This window comes from Castor canadensis, chromosome 2 (genome assembly GCF_047511655.1).
Source record: "Castor canadensis chromosome 2, mCasCan1.hap1v2, whole genome shotgun sequence".
Classification (NCBI taxonomy): domain Eukaryota; kingdom Metazoa; phylum Chordata; class Mammalia; order Rodentia; family Castoridae; genus Castor; species Castor canadensis.
This window is the reverse complement of record NC_133387.1, coordinates 68,434,796-68,454,438: the sequence shown is the minus strand read 5'-3', so window position 1 is coordinate 68,454,438 and position 19,643 is coordinate 68,434,796. Positions and strand designations below refer to the sequence as shown.

The window sequence follows — 19,643 nt, the reverse complement described above, 5'->3', positions numbered from 1 at the left end:
AGAAGGGCATTCAGAGGGCATTTCAGGCCAATAACAGTGCCATACGGGACAACTAGTGTTAATATTTGGAGGGAAAAATTTATGCTGAGGCCAAAAGTATAGAAAATTCTAAATGAGAAATTTAGAGACCACAGTAATGTCTATTTAGTTATTTCTGGAACTATAACCTTGAGCTAACAATTGACTTACAAGGGTCTGATGCCCTGAGGTGTGAGATGGGGCTAAGAGCAGGACTTGTGCACGGCGCCACTCCCTCCACACACACCTGGGACAAATGACCCTGACTGCCTAGGCCTGATCCTGCAGCCTGTCGCCCCTCCCCCCTTCCTGTGTACTCTGCGCACGTTTATTCTAGGGGAAGTGGCGGTGGGCCACAGCCATCGCCATGTGTGGCTGGCAGCCCAGGATATACTGGGTCCTCTCTATGGATTTTCTTAGCTATGGTTTTTGCTGTGTCCAGAAGCCAGCATCCTGTGCACAGGTGCGCCTGTTTGCTTTCCCTCCTCCCCCTTGTGGGGGCGGAGTTGCAGCGTGAGAGTGGCAGCTGCAGATTTTTGTAAGCCCCTTTGTAAAGCAGCTGATTTAAAGTTACTTTAGACTGAGAGGCCTGACAAACTAGTTGGAATAACTTAAGTCATAAGGTACCATGCTACAGGTTTTTCATGGGAGGCAGGGTCCCAGTAAGCCCAGGGAGGGGAAGGCAGACAGAGACAAAGGACACGTGGGAGGAGATAGGTATGGTAAGCAGTGCAAGAAGTCTGTTTACATGGGGAAGGAGGAGGTTTGGGAGAGGAATTGGCTGATTTAGAAACTGGTTTACAGGCTGATAGAATCTGCGCAGGGGAACAGAGAGTACAGAGGAGGGGTTCGAGGTCAGAGAGCCGGATTTAGACGGAGGTATGAAGAGGCTTGGACATAATGGAATCTCTCCCCATCGTCCCGATCACTCACAGTAGTTTTATGTCCCATAAAAGGTTAGGATTTAAAGACCCGAAAAGGGGCCAGTGATTTTGGTTGTCTAAAGGATAAGTGGGCCAGATTTGAGTGCAAAAGCGGATCAAATTTTTGGTTTTTATCTGGGGTCAAACCTAAGGTGTTTAAATTACTGAGGCATCTCAATAGGGAGTCAGACAGCAGAGAAGATGTAGAGGCACCCATTATTAGGGACCTGGTCCCGGAATGGGAGAGGAGGATATTATGTACTGTGGAGTGTCCCCGTGCAGCACAAATATCCGAGAGAATGCAAAGTGCACGAGAATCAGTTGTCACTGAGTTCAGGTGGTTTGCAGGCCAAAAAGGCCCGTGGAGGCTATGGGTCACCCGGCAATAATGGCACCAATAGGTTTCAGTTCTTACTGCACCCTTAAGCTTCCGTTTTCCAGGGTCATGGTCCTGCCTGAAGTCTAGCTTGAATCCTCCTTCTGCCCCAACCTCCAATCAGCATGAACCATAAGATCCTAACCAGTCAGATCATGCTGAGTCCCACTGAGGGGTATTTAAGCCCCTGCCCTTCCTGCTTCTCTCTTGGCTCTCTTGGTGCTCTCCCTCTCCCACCCAGCAATAAAGAATCTCTTGGCCAGTTCACTCCTCTCCACGTGGTTACTTTGGGCCTACATTTCCAACACATGTGAATTGTGGAAATGCTCATGTATAGCAACAGTTTCTGCCATCTCCAAATGTAGGTATCACATAAAACTTTCTTTAGACTGGGTCTTGCTCTTAAGCAAGAGATTAATGTCCACTGTCTTAGATCATCTCCACTTGGATGCCCCACAAATTCCAAAAGACTAAGTCTGAATGAGTTTATCTTTCTCTATCCACTTGCTATTCCTTCTGAAGTTCCATTTGGGTTGTACAGTCTCTGCCCCTCTAGTCCATCACAAATGTACCTAATTTTAATCCTTCAATTTATATACATACATTCATCCAGTCATGCCAATTTTCTTACAGTCTGTTCTTTCTAATGCTCTGCTACAATAGTTTTAGAAAGGTCTGTTTCACCTAGATTCTTTTTCAGTAAATTTCTAACTTATCTTATTGCCTGCAGACTCACCACCACCCATACACTATTCCTCTTCCACATTACCGTCAGAGTGGTTTTCCTGAAACACAGGCTCAATCATAATATCTTCTTACGAAAACCCTCAAGTGGTTCACTGGTAACGATATGATGAATTAACCTGTACCTTGATCTGACCCTTGTTTTCATCTCTTCCCTCTCTCCTGAATGCTCACTGTTCATTCATGGGATAGAAAATTGTAGGAATTTTTGTAAATGCCACAATGTACACCCAGCACAACAGTACAACAATAAAAACATTTAAAAAAAAAAGAAAATGATTTTTCACATTTTCATGTGCTGTTCCTTCCCCTATCTGGAGTTCTCTCTACTTGTTCTTTTCCACATCTGCATGGTGAATTCCAATCTTTAAAACCAAGCCAAATACCACATGTTCTCGCCCATTTGTGGAACCTAGACCTCTGATGATGATGATGGTGATGATAATGGGACATGAATGGGGGACTGTCGGGGGGTGGGGAGAAGGATGAGTGGGGGAGGAAAGGGAAAGGAAAGAATACAAGGGCTGAAAGGATGGAAGCATACTACATATGTACATGTGAAAACAGCATAATGAAACCCACCAAGCACTGAAAGAGGGGCAATGGGAGTATAATGAAGGGGGTGAACTTGTTAAAGGTATAGCTTATACATTATGGAATTATCACAATGAAATCCCCTTGTACTATTAATGTATGATAAATAAAAATGATCCTAAAAGATCCTGATTGTTCATAACAAAGTGAATCCTGATATTATCTTTATTGTTTACATGAGAAATGAAATCTCAGAAAGATGAAGCCACCTATCCAAAGTCACAGATCAGTAAGTGGCAGGCCTATGGTAGAATAAAGGTTCTCCCACTTAGGGAGTATAGGTTTACACTACACTGATTACAAGAATGTTAACCTAAAGGTTTGAACCTTATTCTTTCTGTAGTGAGAGGCTATCACATATATTTCAGCAAAGAAATCCATGATCAGTTGTGTATTGTAGGGTTACAGAAGGGAAGGAATATCTGCCTTGAAAGTTATTCTGTTTTAAATATTAAGTTATTCTAAGTTTCGCTATATGCATTTAAATATGTCAAAAATCGATGAGAAAAGCAATATATATCTATACATTTATTATATACATACACACTATATAACAATTAGATCTTAGATCAAATTCCAGATGTAATACTTTCTGTAAAATTCTGAACAAGTTATATTACCTTTTTGAGCCTTTGTTATCTCTCTTTAAAAAGGGACTGAGAGTACCTTCCATATCTTAGATTATTCCATTTGTTTATTCAATAAATATTTTTTGTGTGTCTTTTATATCCTGTCACACTCTAGATGCTGAAAATGTGACTATAAAAAGGACAAAATGAGGTCTTTGCTGTCACAGAGATTACATTCTGTTGGTTGTTGCAAAGTTTAGTAATACCTGTTGCACAATGGGTATACAGAAAATGTTAATTTTTCAGCCAAAGTGTTGACTGAGTTCTTCTAATTCTGGAGGCAGAAAGCCCAAGACTGTGTAGACTACATTTAATGAGGACCTTGTTGTGTCATCCATGCCACAGAACATGAGAGCAGAGGGAACCCACTCATGAGGGTAAATAATCTACTCCCATGATAGCAGCATTAATCTACTCAAGAGAACAGAGCCCTCACCTTTTCAACTCTTGCATGGGAGTGGTTGCTTGAGTTTAACCTACAGGCTTAGCCTGCATAACCCAATATATGAAGCTTAGGGGACACATTCAAACCATAGCCGTTTAAGATTTAGAATTTTCTTCTTTACTTTGGCAAATATAAAAAGCCTTGAAGAATTCCTATCATCTGTAAAAATCTATTTCAGTAATTTTGTGGGGTTACAAAGGCTGTAGGTGAAAAGAAATTTTATGGTTAGTTATAGGTATAGATAAGACATACCCAGATTTTAAAAATGATATAAAACCTGTGATTATAGGTTACATGCAACATTTATTGATGTGTAAAACATCAAATAGTTGATTATACCTGGAAGAACAGGGCTATATTTAATGTAGATTTGCTTGTTTATTCTTAGAAATGAGTACTTAACAAAAGTAGATTTTAAAAGGTAATAGATTATTTACAGAGATACCAGAATTACTATTAAATAAATATGGTGGAGATCACTGTGCTGTAAGTATGACCCATGTTGTGCAATAATAATACCCTTAATAAATGGTACCTGTGATGAGTATTTTCTTGCTTTCACTACTGTTAGCTGCTACATTATATTAATGCACAAATACTGGTAAAGTGGTGGTGGCTTGAGATTAACCTAAAGACTTAACCCTGCATAACTAGAGCATGCTTAGGAAATGATCATTTATGAATTCCTAAAGTTTAGAATTCTAAATTAATTTCTTTTAACAGTAACCTCAGAAGGTATATCTTCATTTTTGCTTTTGAAAGTGAGAAATATGAGAATAAAATTGTTTGGGGAAGAAGATATAACCTTTGATAGACTGGAAATCAGAATCTGTAGCACTGAAACCATGAGGGAAGATAAAAGCAAACAAAAAGATTGCACAGAACAAATGTGAAAAACAAAGGAGGTGGACAGGAACATGAGATGATGAAAGCAAGAGCAATCTATTAGTTAAACATATTTGGGTTATGCTTTCTTATTAAAAGACAAGATTATGTTTACAGATAGAATTATATTTGTTAAAGTCACATCAAAAAGCAAACATTGATAAACATTTCTTAAGTAAAAGCAAGAGAGATAGCATTAACTCAAGATAAATATGATAATGGTATGTGGAATAAAGAGAATCTTACAAACTTTCTGTTACTACATTTGAAATGATATAGGTAGTTGTCAGGGAAAATATAGTTAACTCAAGAAGTAAAATATTTGAATAAAGTAATTTTATTTGTATTCATTTTCAGTTACCAAAATGTTACCTTAAAAGTGTTTTTATGTGTGGCACGGTAAGCATATCTATTATCCCTGCAGTCTGGAGGCTGAAGAGTTATGGCCAGCCTAGGCAACATAGCTAGACCCTGTCTCCCTCCCTAAAAATCATATATAAATATGTATATATGATATATATCATATATATAACTTCAGATTTCTGTGGAGAGAAAATTTCTCATCCTATGATAATGATCTAAAATATATATTAAAATAACTTTTTCTAAGAAAGATAAATAGTTCATTTTTAAAAATCATTTATTCATTTATTTTACTTTCAAAATAGACAACTATGTACTTCTACACACATGCATATACTCAGAAGGACAAGTTGAATCAATCTTAAGAATGTAAATAAAAAGTTTCAGATGTGAAAGCAAGTTAATTTCAATAGTGTATTAAAATAATTATCTGTATTATTTTCTTAAATAGGTAGGATTCATATCAACATAATGATCATTTCATTTTAGGAAATCTGTTAATACCCCAGTGTCTAAAATAAGGAAATACACTTTAATCTGCATTTATTCCACTGCAGAAAAAGAAATAAAATAACCTTAATATCCAGTTATTATTATTATTATTACTGTTTTGATGGTACTTTGGAGTTTGAACTCAGGACCGCATGCTTGTTAGACGAGCACTCTGTCACTCAAGCCATGCCTTCAGCTCTCAGTTCTTATATTTTAAAGAATTTATAGCAACTTGTAATAAAATGCCTTCTTCTTTTCTATTTTTTCTTTGTCTTTTGAGACAGAGTCTGTGTAGAATAGACTGGCCTTGAACTCATGATTCTACTGCCTCAGCCTCCTGAGTGCTGGGGTTACATGCATGTGCCACCATTCCTGGCAAATACTTCTTTTTATTGTAAAAAAAAATCATAAAACTTATCATCTTAAACATTTGTAATTCTACAGTGTAATAATGTTAATTCTTTATATCTTGTTTTGCAAAAATCTCTAGATAGTTTTCATCTTCTAAAGCCCAAACTGTATCCATTGAGCAACTCTAATTTCTCCCCTTCCCCAACCCTCGTCATCCACCATCCTAGTGTCTGATCCTAAGACTTTGATGACTTTATATAAAGTAGTAGAATCTGGCAGTATTTGTCTTCATGTGAGATTGACTTGCCTAGTATAATGTCCTTAAGATATATTTCCATGTTTTAGTATATGACAAGATTTCTTTTTTTTAAGGCTGGCTATAATATTCTATTTTATATATGTATTACATTTTATTGATCCATGCATCTACTGATGAAGTTTTAGGTTACTTCTACCCCTAGGCTTTTGTAAATAATACTGTAGTGAACATGGGTATGCAAATATCTCTAGCTATATGGTATACTTCTATATACCCAGAAGTAGGATTACTGGATCATATTCTATTTAATTTTTTTGAGGAAACTTCCTACTGTCTTTCATATTGACTGCACCATTTTATATTCCTTCTAACAGTGCATAAGAGTTGCATTTTTTCACATGCTTGCCAATACTTGTTATCTTTGCCTTTTTAAAATTTATTCTAATATTAACCCTTTATCAGGTATACAGCTAGCAAATATTTTTTCTTACTCTTCAGATTTTCTTTTCATTTTGTTGATTGTTTCCTACACCACACAGATGTTTTCAACTTTGATGTTCATTTGTATATTTTTACTTTTCTTGCCAGTGCTTTGGGGTTTGTGTTTAATGGTTGTTGTGAAATACAGTGTCGTGAAGTTTTTTTTCCTGTTTTCCTGTAGGAGTTTTGTAGTTTGGAGTCTTAGGTTTAAGTCTTAAGTTCATTTTGAGTTAATTTTTGTATGTGGTATAAGCTTCATTCTTTTACATGTGTATATCCAGTTTTCCCAGCATAATTGTTGAGGAGACTATGCTTTCCCTATTGTGTAGTCATGGTACCCTTGTCAAAGATCACATAACCATATATGTGAACATTTAGTTCTGAGCTCTCTATTCTTTTCCGTTGGAATATCTTTTCCATTTGTCTGTCTTTATGCTAGTATCAGACTGTTTTGATGAATGTAGGTTTGTATTGTGTTCTGAAGTTAGGAAGTATAGCTCTACCTTTGCTTTTTGTTCTCAATGTAGGTATTTAGATATTTGGGGCCTTGAAATTCCATAAGAGTTTTAGAATTTTTTTTTTCCTGCAAAATATGTTATTGGGATTTTGAGATGGATCTTGATATTTAAATCTGTAGATTACTTTCAGGTGCAATGATCAGAAAATGGACATTTTAACGATACTAAGTCTTCCAAGTGTTCTTTTAGTATACAAGTCTTATCTTCTTGGTTAAGTTTATTCCTAAGTATTTTATTCTTTTGGACATATATTATTATATATGAGAGTGTTTTGTTAATTTCCTTTTGAGATTGCTCGTTGTTAGTATACAACTAATTTTTGTGTACTGTTTTTAACATCATTAATTTACTCCAATAGGTATTTTTATGGGATCTTTGGAGTTTTCTACACACTAGATTACATCATATTTGAACATATACTTTTACTTCTTCTGTTCCAATGTGAATGCTTTTTTATTCTTTTTCTTGCCTGGTTGCTCTGGTAGGACTTCTAGAATTGTGTTGATTTACAGAGCTCATGCTGTCTGTTTCTGCACTCTAGTCACCATCTCATATTCTCTAGAATTGTGCTGAATACAAATGGTGAAAGGTAGCATCTTGGCTTCCTTCCTTATCTTAGAGGGAAAGCTTTCACATTTGCATAATTGAGAATGATTTTTGTGTGGCTGTAGTCTTTTCATATATGGCCTGTATTATGTTGCTATAATTTCATTCTTGTCCTAATTTCTTGAGTGGTTTTTTTGTATCATGAGCTGGTGTTGGATTTTATTGGAAGATTTTTGTACATTAATTGAGATGATCATGCTTGACGGTTTTGTCCTTCATTTTGTTAATGTGGTATATTATACTTCTTTAAGTGGTAGGGCTGCTGCCCAGGAAGCACAGCCCTGAATTAAAGCCCCAGTACCATCAAAAAAGATATATGAGACACAGATTACATAATACATAAAATCTGGGGAATCTGAATGTATTTTCTGATCATTGCATAAGAAATAAACTACTCTTCGATTTGCCATTTTATCATATAGAATGCTTACAAGAGTAAATTAAAATTCATTAGACTTTTTAGAGTCAGAAATAATGAAAATAGAATTGCGTAGATATAAAAACCATAAATCAGTATTTTTCATTGGCCATTTTGTTTACTTGCAACATTCAAAATTTGAATTTCATTTTTATGACACTAGTAATAGTAATGTTAGAACATGTTTTATTTATACTTACCTTAAACCATATGAAATTGGCATTTATGCATTTCAAAAATAGTAGAATATCTATAATTTGATATGGTATGCCAGACATATAAAAGTACTTTAAAGAATTTGTTACACTTCTAAGAACGTGATTTCATTTTAATAATATTCAGATACTTTTTAAAGAAATGATGCTTGTATTAATTTTTGCTGTTTCTTTTTAGTGACTGTTTTCTAAAACATGTTCAAAGTTAAATGAAAATATCCTAATTCTGGTGATGTTTGGTTTTTGTTTTTTAAAATTATATCTAGGCTTCAACCATTCTCTTTTGTAATGGTGAATTATTTCCTGTTAGTCGTTGTAGACCTAAGCATGTTTGTCCATCATTTTGTTATGGTTATATAAATTGCCTTCTGTATATCAAAACATGATAATAATAATAGTTATACTAACAAGAGCTAACATTCATTGAAGGTTTATTATATGTCATGTCCTAGTGTCTTCGTCTTTTATTAACTTCTTTAATCCTCATAATAATCCTCCAGCAGTGGTGCGATTGCCATTTCCATTTTACAGATGAGATAATGAGTGTGCATGCAGGATGGTCAGCATCTTCCCCAATGTCATTTAGTGAATAAGGGCAGACTGGATAATGACTAATTACTTTGACATGAGACATAATATAAATCATCTATATCTTGCCACTTGGTTACTTGATAATTCCATTGTTTGATAGTTAGATGTCTAAAATTTAGATTAACTTCCTTTGTTACATCTTATCTGTTAAACATTCATAAATGCATTCTTTTTTATTTGTTTGTTTGATTTACAGGATGGACAACCTGAAATTTTATACACATTTTGGAATTCAGTTACTCAGGCACTTTCTTCTCAATTTCATGTGGCAACAAACTGTAAGTTCACAGTTTGTTGAATTTTGCAGATTCATTTCAAAAATTTTAGTTACTTTAAAATTTTATATCAAAAAGTTTTACTTTATTGCTTTACAAAACATTTTATTAAAACTGAGTAATTGTCATTTCTTTTAGATGTATAAGCTGAAATTTTGGCTATTTAATCAGCTTTACAATTAATATTTAGAATAAAATTCTCCAGATAACAAAGTTAATTTTCCATAATTCAAGCACTATAAAAACTCTAAATTTTTCCAGTGCAGAGTGTGGGAAGCAATTGATGTTTGACAAATTTAGTTTATGCTTTAGAGTTATTCAATTCCTATCTAGATGATTTTATCTTAAAGTCTTTTCCTTATTAATAGAAACAATAAAGGTATATGTGAAATATTTGCATCCTGAATTAAAAGTGTATCATTTGGGAGGCTGAGGCAGGAAGATTGTGAGTTCTAGGTCAGCCTGGGCTAAATAGTAAGACCTGTGTATCAGAAATAAAAAATCCTCAAAACTAACCAAAAAAATTGATTACTTGAATATGATCCACAGAAAAAGCTCCTTCTCTCCCTTTCTCTCTCCTTTCCTTCTCTCCTTGCCTTCTCCCCTCTCTCCCTCTCTTCCTTTTTTGTTTTTTGACACAAGGTCTTACTGTTAAGCCCAGCTGACCTGGAACTCTCAATTCTACTGCCGTAGCCACCTGAGTGCTGAGATTACAGGGGTTTGCCATCACACCTGGCTCACAAAACATTGTTAATGTATGTCTTGAAATCATGGTAGAGGATAGTTGGACAGAACGAAATGTGCGATACCAGTTATTACAAGTATTTGTTTAATTCCTGGATGTTAGAGCATTGACTGTACCTAGGCTGTTTTTTTTCATTTTTCTTTTATTATTCATATGTGCATACAAGGCTTGGTTCATTTCTCCCCCCTGCCCCCACCCCCTCCCTTACCACCCACTCCACCCCCTCCCGCTCCCCCCCCTCAATACCCAGCAGAAACTATTTTGCCCTTATCTCTAATTTTGTTGTAGAGAGAGTATAAGCAATAATAGGAAGGAACAAGGGGTTTTGCTGGTTGAGATAAGGATAGCTATATAGGGCATTGACTCACATTGATTTCCTGTGCGTGGGTGTTACCTTCTAGGTTAATTCTTTTTGATCTAACCTTTTCTCTAGTTCCTGGTCCCCTTTTCCTATTGGCCTCAGTTGCTTTAAGGTATCTGCTTTAGTTTCTCTGCATTAAGGGCAACAAATGCTAGCTAGTTTTTTAGGTGTCTTACCTATCCTCACCCCTCCCTTGTGTGCTCTCGCTTTTATCATGTGCTCATAGTCCAATCCCCTTGTTGTGTTTGCCCTTGATCTAATGTCCACATATGAAGGAGAACATACGATTTTTGTTCTTTTGGGCCAGGCTAACCTCACTCAGAATGATGTTCTCCAATTCCATCCATTTACCAGCGAATGATAACATTTCGTTCTTCTTCATGGCTGCATAAAATTCCATTGTGTATAGATACCACATTTTCTTAATCCATTCGTCAGTGGTGGGGCATCTTGGCTGTTTCCATAACTTGGCTATTGTGAATAGTGCCGCAATAAACATGGATGTGCAGGTGCCTCTGGAGTAACAGTCTTTTGGGTATATCCCCAAGAGTGTACCTAGGCTTTTTAAAAGAACTTTAAGAGTTTATGTGAAGTAAATTTTTATTCACACTCATTACTAAAATGACCTACTAAGAACCTGGAGTTGAGTAAGCCACACTAGCTGCTTCCCTTCTCTCTCTCTCTCTCTCTCTCTCTCTCTCTCTCTCTCCCCATATATATATATATATATATATATATATTTATATATATATATATTTCTCTCTCTCTGTCACTTTCTTTCTCTCTCTCTCCCCTCACTCCCTCTCTCTCTCTCCTCTCCCCTCTCTCTTCTCATTTTTGAGATATGCTATCTCTTTGCAGCCCAGGCTAACCTTAAACAATTAAACCTTCTGCCTCACTCTCCCAAATCCTGAAATTTCAGGTGTGCACCACTATAGCTAGCTTGGCACCCTTCTTCTATTTCTAGTGAAGTATGCAGCAAGGCTTTAACCATAAAAGAGGTCTTCATTCATGTGTGGTCAAACAGAACTTAAGCCTCCATAAGGACTTATTCAGGACTGATTTACTTATATAAATCACCCTGCTCACCTAGTGAGAGAAAACTGTGCATCTTTCTGCATTTGGTTTCTGGTTTTGGTAACTTATCGAGCTATAGTTTATATGGAGTAAAATTCACCAATTTTTAACTGTAAAATTCTATGAGTTTTGACAAATGTTTATGTTCATATAACCATCATCACAATTAATATATCAAACATTTCCGTTATTCCTAAAATTTCCCTTACTCATCTTTACAATTAATCCACTATTATTTAAAAGAAAACAGATCATATTTCCTACTAATCACAATGAAAGGGGAATGACAGCATGACAGTGCTCATTTTTATTTGATGGCCTGTGGTATTTTACATAGAAAAGATATTCAGAAAGTAAAATTGTGTTTTGGAAAGTTGCTTGTAAATACAGCTTATATTGTAAAGTTCTGGTGTTACTTTATTAAAGTCAAAATCCCACTTCTTCTGTTTCTATCATAGAACTTCATGGAAACACTTAATTTTTTCCTCTTACCTATGCTGTCCTATTACTTTATCTTCCTATCTGTCACTCATCTGTTGTACCCTAAGCTGCCTGTGTGGATCATTTACAACCTGCTATAATTCTATAACACCAAAGTGTTTCCTGTTCTCTGAAGGATAATGATGATTCAGAGGAAACAAAATAAGCTTAAAGAATGATCAGAATCTTCAGATCTATGGGACATACTAAGTAGTCTAACATTGGAGTCTCAGATCTGAGAGAGAAGAAAAGAAAAGTTAGAAGAAATAATTGTTGAAAATAGTCAAAACATGTTTGTTGTGGGCTAAATTTGTGTCCTCCCAAATTAATATGTTGAAGCCCAAACCCTTAGTGTGACTGACTGTATTTGGAGATAGAGCCTTTTTGGAACAAATTAAGGTTAAATGAAGTCACAAGGGTGAAGACCTGATCTTACAGGATTTTACATCCTAATAAAAAGGGACACTTGAGAGCCTGCTAGCTCTCTCTGTACACACACACTAAGGAAAAGCCATGAGATCTCTTGGCAAGAAGACAGTCATAAACAACCCAGAAAGAGAAAATGAACTGTTAGAACCTTTATCTTGACTTTGTAGCCTCCAAAACTGTCAGAAATAAATTTCTATTGTTTAAACCCTCCTCAAAAAAGCCTATTTATAGTTGCTGTAATGTATCTGTTGTCAAAACTTCTTTAGAACCTTGGGGTTGTCATAGACACCTTTTCTTTTTGTGATGAATAAATTTAACTTGTATTTTGAGTATTTCTTGTAGTATGACAGTAATCTACCCAAGAAAGCCATTAATACACTTGGAAAGTCTCAAACCTTTGACCATTACACCTTCCAATGTTTTTTATTGATTGGCTTGACACATTTTTAGTAGAAATTTTATAAGGTAAACTTCATTGCAACAAACTGCCCCAAATAATAAGAAAGTGTAAATCTGGAAGTAAATGGAAATCTAGAAGTAAAATATCTTTGTTTTAGCTTCCTCTTGTTTGTTTAAATTTTCTTCTCATGTGGATCATGTTTTCCTAGTTCTTTGCATGTCTAATAATTTTTTATTGGCTATCATACACTGAATTTAAGCCTTGCATGGTACTATCTATCTTTGTCTTCCTATAAGTATTCTTACTGTCTAATGCCATTTGATTACTTAAACACTGCTTGATCCTTTTGAGTTTTGGTATTAAACTTTATTAGTAAATGCCAGGTGCTGGTGGCTCACACCTGTAATCCTATTTGTCAGGGGCAGAGATCAGGAAGACTGCAGTTGGAAGCCAGCCCAGGCAAATAGTTCTCAAGATCCTATCTCAAACATACCCAAAATAAAAAAGGAATGACAGAGGGCTCAAGTAATAGAGTGCCTGCCTAGCAAGTATGAAGCCCTGAGTTTAAACCTCAGTACTACCAAAAAAAAGAAAAAAGTTTGTTAGCAAAATTGGGGCTGGAGGCATGTCTCAAGTGGTAGAGTACCTGCCTAGCACACAAAGCCTTGAGTTCAATCCTAGCACTGCATATGTATGTATATACATATATTATATATACATGCACAACATACATATTGCAAAATTGGAATAGTGGTCTAATTGTTTCCCATTACTGAGACAAAACTCTTCTTAGTACCCTACCAAATAACTAGTAAACTAAGAAGCTTTCCAGCCTAGTGTTGGGGAACAGACATTATTCCTAGTCTTATACAAGTAACAGGTATTCCCCCCTCTAATCTTTTGGGTGTTTTTTTCTCCCAGACTCTAGGAATTTTCACATACACATATGCTGAGTTATACTGAATATGCAAGGTAAATCCTTTGCAGATCTCTGGAATTCTCTGTGCATTTCTGCTATCTGGTACATTATCCTGTGCAGTCTTAGTTGCTTTGTCTTCCTAATTTGGGGCTCTGTTATCCCTTCACGTGCCATGGCCTGGAAACTCCTCCAAGAAAATAAGCTAGGTTAACCTTAAGATTCACTTCATTTGTTTCCTGTTTCTTGGGGAATCATGTCCTTTGTGCCATGATGTGAAGTGTCTTGACAAGTCATTATTTCTTATATTGTGTCCATTTGTGTGCATGTTTCAGATAGGAAAGTCAACTGGTCCTTGTTATACCTTCTTGACCAGAAGTGGAAGTCCCTAATGTAGTTTTAAGAACAGTGACTAAAAGTACATTTCAAAGTATTATATGGTGTGTGTATATGTATGTGTGTGTTTAATGTCACTATCATTTACTCGTCTTTGGTTGTCTGCTTTTATCACTTTGCTTAAGCATTACAAACTTCAACACTTTCCACATGTTTTCCTTTTTCCTATTCTGTTCTCCCTCAATAGTCAACTTTGTCTCTTGAGTCAAGACAGTTAATGTTAAGAAAGGCTTCTGTGTACTTTTCTTCCAAATTAGAGCCTTACTTTCTTTCTTTGAACTTTAGCAGAGAACTTTCCTTCTGTTCAAGGCCACCTAAATACTGGTGCCCAAGCCTGCTTTGTTTATTCCTTCCTTCTATCAACACCATTCCTTTTTTTTGTCTTGAATTTCTCCTTTTGATTTCTTCTCCTTAAATATAAACCTATTGAATTGCTCTTATCTAATCAAAACTAAAACAAGTGTGTTCCCCTTTAGTTACTTTGTACTCTTTCTTTGTCTTCTTATCCAAATTTCTCAGGAGAGTAGTTTCCGCTTTTTGTCTTCATTTTCATTCTGTTGATTTCTTAACAAGGTATAATCTGACTATTTTCCACCACTGTTGAAATTGTTCTCATTAAGGTAAGCAGGGACCTACTTCTTAATTGCCGAATCTAGTGTATGTTTTCCAGTTCTTACCTCATGGGGCCTATCTGCTTGTATTAGTCAAAGAAATATTGGGAGAAAGTATAATACTTTTTAGGTAGTGATTCTCATTAATATCTCACATTTAGAATAGTCTGTAATTTCTGATACCATTATTATTGCTTTAATAATAATAATAAATAAGTAACAACTTACTTTGGGAGTAAGTTGTTTATAAAGAATCTTCCATTTTTTATAGCACATAAAATCCCTAATGTGTACTGTAGTACTTCTTAAAATTATAGACAGACAATATTAAGGAATCCAGCCATCTGCAGAGTTGAAGATTATATACAATGTAACAGATTGTTTAAGTAAGTAATATTTTGGCAGAATATATCTAAAGAGAAGTTTTCCTAGTTAGGAACATGTTTTTCTGATTATACACGTTCATGTTTAGTAAAAAGTTCTGTTAGAAGGTATAATTCAGGAGTTTGGCAACCAGTAGATTTACTTTAACCAAAAAGTAAAAGAACTGAACTTATCATCATGAATATTTAAAACAGCTCCTTTAGGAAATCTACCACTTTAATTTTCTGTGGGTCAAGGTTATTTTCAAACTAATTTCTAAGCCTTTGTCTGTTATATTCTATTGTAGTTTCCAGATAATATTTATTCAACAACTCTTAGATTATAATACACATTTTTTAAGTTTCAATAGACATAAGCAAAGCAAATATTACCACTTTGAACTCCTTGAAATGAAAGCATAGTTTTTCTTTGTAATTTGATGATTTTCCCAGACTGTCTCATTGTGAATAAATATGCTTCATTTTTCTCCATCAATCTTATCACTTTTTAATATGCTATGTTATTTACTTATCTGTCATGTCTGATTCCCTCCTCCCCTCCTATCCCATTAAACCAGGCTTGAGTTAAGTCATAGAAAATATGTGACTTAATGTTGGATGTATGTGTAGATTGCCCATGCCTGGCTCAGGCATGACTCGGACCATCCTTGTGTGGTTCAGGAACTACCCAGGCCCCTCCCCACTATTGATTATTGGATGGGAATCTCCTGGTTCTTCTCTTCCCATAGGTTACTGTAGGTTTTAAAAGCACCTGGAGAAGAGAAGCACATTCTCTCTCTGCTTCCCAGCTTCCACCTGTATTTCCCTTCCCTAACTTTTAGTAAACCCCAGTTACACCCACCTGTCCTGCTATGAATTCTTCTCTGTGGGACACAAGGACTTTGGAAGTCTTCTGATCACAGAATGCACCACTGCCAATAACACCATGACCACCACTAGAATGTAAGTCCGTAAGACAGGTCACGGTATGGTGGTATCCTCAATGGATAGAAAAGTACCTGGCACACTGTAGGACTTCAATAAATGCTGACTGGCAGGAAGAAAGGAAGGAAGGAACAAAGGAAGGAAGGGAGAGAGGAAGAAAGGATGCCAGTGTCCTTTTATGAAGACTTATTTTTGGAATAGTGCTTAAAATATTTAGCAAGTATATATCTTTTTAAATGTCAAAAATCCTTTATGCCCTATTAATCTCAAAATTCTTAAGCAAGTTCAAACCCAGCCCCACCAAAAAGAAAAAAAGACACAATTTCAGAACTCTTAAGCAGCTCAAGATAATTGTTCATTTAAAAAAAGAGAGCAAATGTGATATATATCTGTAATACTTTGGAAAATCAAGTGTGAATAACAGGTACATTGAGGAAATATGCATATTTTAAGATTTACAAAATTATTAGTATGTAAGTCTTTTTATGAAAATACTAGACTAGTATATAAGTAATGTATTTCCTAAAGGTTAGTGTAAAACTGTGTGAGTGTGTGTATGTGTGTGTATCCTTATACCCTCATTTAAGGTACCTTTTAGAATTTTCATCCCTATAATTGAACATTTCACTACATAGTTCTAATGAGAATGTAAGGCACCCTCTGCTGGGCATGGTTGTGCAGGTCTATAATCTCAGCATTCAGGAGGCTGAGGCAAGAAGATCACAAGTTGGAGACCAGCATGGGCTACATAGTGAGACCCTGTATCAAAAAATGAAAAGCCCTATCTTAAGCATCTTGTAGAGCACACACAAAAAAGAAAACTTAGAGTTTGTTCAAAAAGAGTACTCACTGTTGTAAGAGCAGTCTTTTAAGGAAATATTAAAAGTTTATATAATGTGGAGGAAAGTAAGTGAAGTAAATGTTTGGATACTTTGTCAGGACGTATTTGATTATGTCATTTTCTGATTAAAATCTTTCACTTACTCCGTATTCTTTTTAAAAAATCATGTAACTATAAAGAAAAATATGAGTATCATGATTACATAACTAAAACTAAGTTAATTTTTCAAACCTTAACACGTCTTTGTAACAAAGATCAAGAAACAGTATTACCTATATCTTAGCAGCTCTCCTCCTGCCCCATCTTAATAATTTCTGATGGAACAGATTATTATTTTATTTTATGCAGATAAAGTCATCTAGTTTGTACTCCTGTGTCTACTGCCTGATTTTTCTTGTTCAGCATTGCTTCTCAGTTCTCTATATTGTTGCATGTACCTATAGGTCATTCTCAGTGTTGTAAAATATTCCATCCTATGAACATACCATGATATGTTTATCTACCATATTGTTGATAGACATTTGGGTGGTTTCCAATGTGGGGGCTATTAAATGCTAATATTACATAATATCTATGCAATTTTATTGGGAATAAACCTAGAATTGCAACATTGGTAAGCAGAATAATACCCCTTTCAAAGAGTATCATGTCCTGATCTCCAGAACATATGATACCTTATCTATGATACTTTATATAGCAAAGGGATTTAGCAGATGTGAGTTAGGGATCTTGAGATGGAGAGACTATGTTGGGTTATCTGAGTAGGCCTAATGTAATCCTACAATGCTTAAAGAGTAAGAAGGAAACAGGAGAGAGACAGAGGAACAGATGTGATAATAGATGTGAGCAAATTGATGGAAGGGGACCACAAATAAGGAATTAGGGAAGTGGAAAGGCAAAGAATAAATCCTCCCATGGAGGAATAGGGCTCTGCTGACACTTCAGTTTTGGCTTAATGAGCCTGATTTCAGATTTCAGAACTAAGATAATACATAGTTGTTGTTTTAAGCTTCTAAGTTTGTGGTAATTTGTTATAGCAACTATAGAAAACTAATGCAGTAGGTAATAGAATATGTATGTATTTTGAATAGATCCTGTCAAAGAGTTTTCCAATGTGGCCTAACAATTTAAACTTCCATTGGCAGTATATATGAGTTCTAAATTATTCTATATTCTTGTCAATGCTTGGTATTTTTAGTGTTCTTTTGTTTTAGTCATTCTGATGGTGGTTCAGTTGAATCACATTGTGGTTCACTTTTAATTTCTTTTATAACTAATACTATTTAATACATTTTCCATAGGTATATTCACCATTAGGATTCTCCTTTGCAGGGTATTTGTTAATTTTCTATAGAATTGTCAGGCTTATTGCTTGATAGGATTTATTTGTATAACCTGAAGCATTTTGTTAGACTCATCTTTCCCTCCCAGAGTTCAGTTGTGTATATAAAAGCTGATTATTTTTAATTGATTTTAGGATTTGGGTTGGTTTGGGGTAGTTACAGTTTTAATAAGACTCTTTATTAAGATATGGCTCTCTCCTTTTTCTTGGGAATGCTTCTCATAGGTTTTTTGGGGTTATTTTAGTTTTGAGACAGGGTCACACTATAATCCAGACTGGCTTTGAACTCACAGTTCTCTTGCCTCTACCTCACAAGTACTAGGTTTGTAGGCATGGTACCACCATGTCTGGCTTCTCTCACAGGCTTTTGAGAAGTTGGAGGGTCTTTGTCTTCTCAGTCCTGAAATACTGAAACCCTAAAAGCTTTGCTAGCTTCTTCCTTCTCTAGTAGAGATCCTCTGCTTGAGCCACTTTGATTTTTAAAAACATCATGTTAATACATTTTTTAATGTTTAAGGAGATGGAAATGCTAAATGCTCTCTGATTTGATCTGTTACATGTATCAAACTATCGCATGTTACCTCATCAGTATGTTTTCTTTCTTTCTTTTTCTTTTTTGGTGGGACTGAGTTTTCAACTCAGGGCTTCACACTTGCAGAGCAGGTGCTCTGCCACTTGAGTCACACCTTTGGTCTATTTTGCTGTTGTTATTTTGGAGATGAGGTCTTGTGAACTGTTTGCCCAGGCTGGCCTCGAACTTCCATCCCTCTGAGCTCATCCTCCCAAGCAGCTAGGATTACCGGTATGAGCTACTGGTACCCTTCTGGCTTCTTACATTTTTATAGTGTGTGTGTGGGAGGGAGGTTGGATCTTTCACCACTCTTCCTGGTACTCTCAGGATGCAGTTCAAATTTTCAGGCCCCTTCCTATTTCTTTAGCACTCATTCTTTTCCTTTTTGCTTTTTTATCACAGTAGTTGAGCTTAAGTTACTGAATGAATCACCCTCTCAGTATTTACAAATGCCTGAAACACATGTCTAGATCTTCCCCTTCATCTTTCAAATCTCAATTTAGAAATGAAGTGTTCCTGATGCCTCTCTCCCCATGTCTGAACATGGACAAAATATCCTCTGTCTGTTCTCATAGAACTCTTAATGTCCCTGATTCTAGCACTTCTCCCCCTGCATTATAATGGCTCACCTACTAGCTTGTCTTTCTCTAACAGATAGCTTTTGGGAAAGGCTGCTTTGTCTGCCTCTGTCCCAAGCTATATTCCTATCAGTATGTACGTATGCTAAGTACATAATAGATATTCTGCTGAGATGGATCCCTAAAGTATTAGATTAAAATTTAAAATCTTTATGAATTAGGAAGGAATACAAAGAGAAAACAGGCTATAAAAATCAAATTATTCTTTATTTTTGAAAAGATAATAAGCTAAATGAGATTCTCAGATGAAGTACCTTTAGAAAACAAACAGCAGTGTAGATATATGTGCCAAAGTTTAGATCTGAAATGTCCTCCAGAAGCCTGTGTATTAAAAACTTACTTACCAG

The 19,643-nt window shown here is 35.6% G+C and overlaps 1 protein-coding gene across 8 annotated transcripts in view; it reads left to right on the top strand.

Annotated features, from left to right (window-relative positions):
• Cog5 (component of oligomeric golgi complex 5) overlaps window positions 1–19,643 on the top strand; it is a 330,870-nt gene that overhangs the window by 213,044 nt on the left and 98,183 nt on the right. For all 8 annotated transcript variants that reach the window (XR_012445204.1, XM_074064981.1, XM_020156084.2 and 5 more), the window contains one exon: window positions 9,104–9,185. Coding sequence is in view for 7 of the 8 variants with exons in the window: in XM_074064981.1 (XP_073921082.1) it covers window positions 9,104–9,185 (82 nt within the window). In the remaining variant the exon portion in view is untranslated. The remainder of the gene's footprint in view (window positions 1–9,103; window positions 9,186–19,643) is intronic.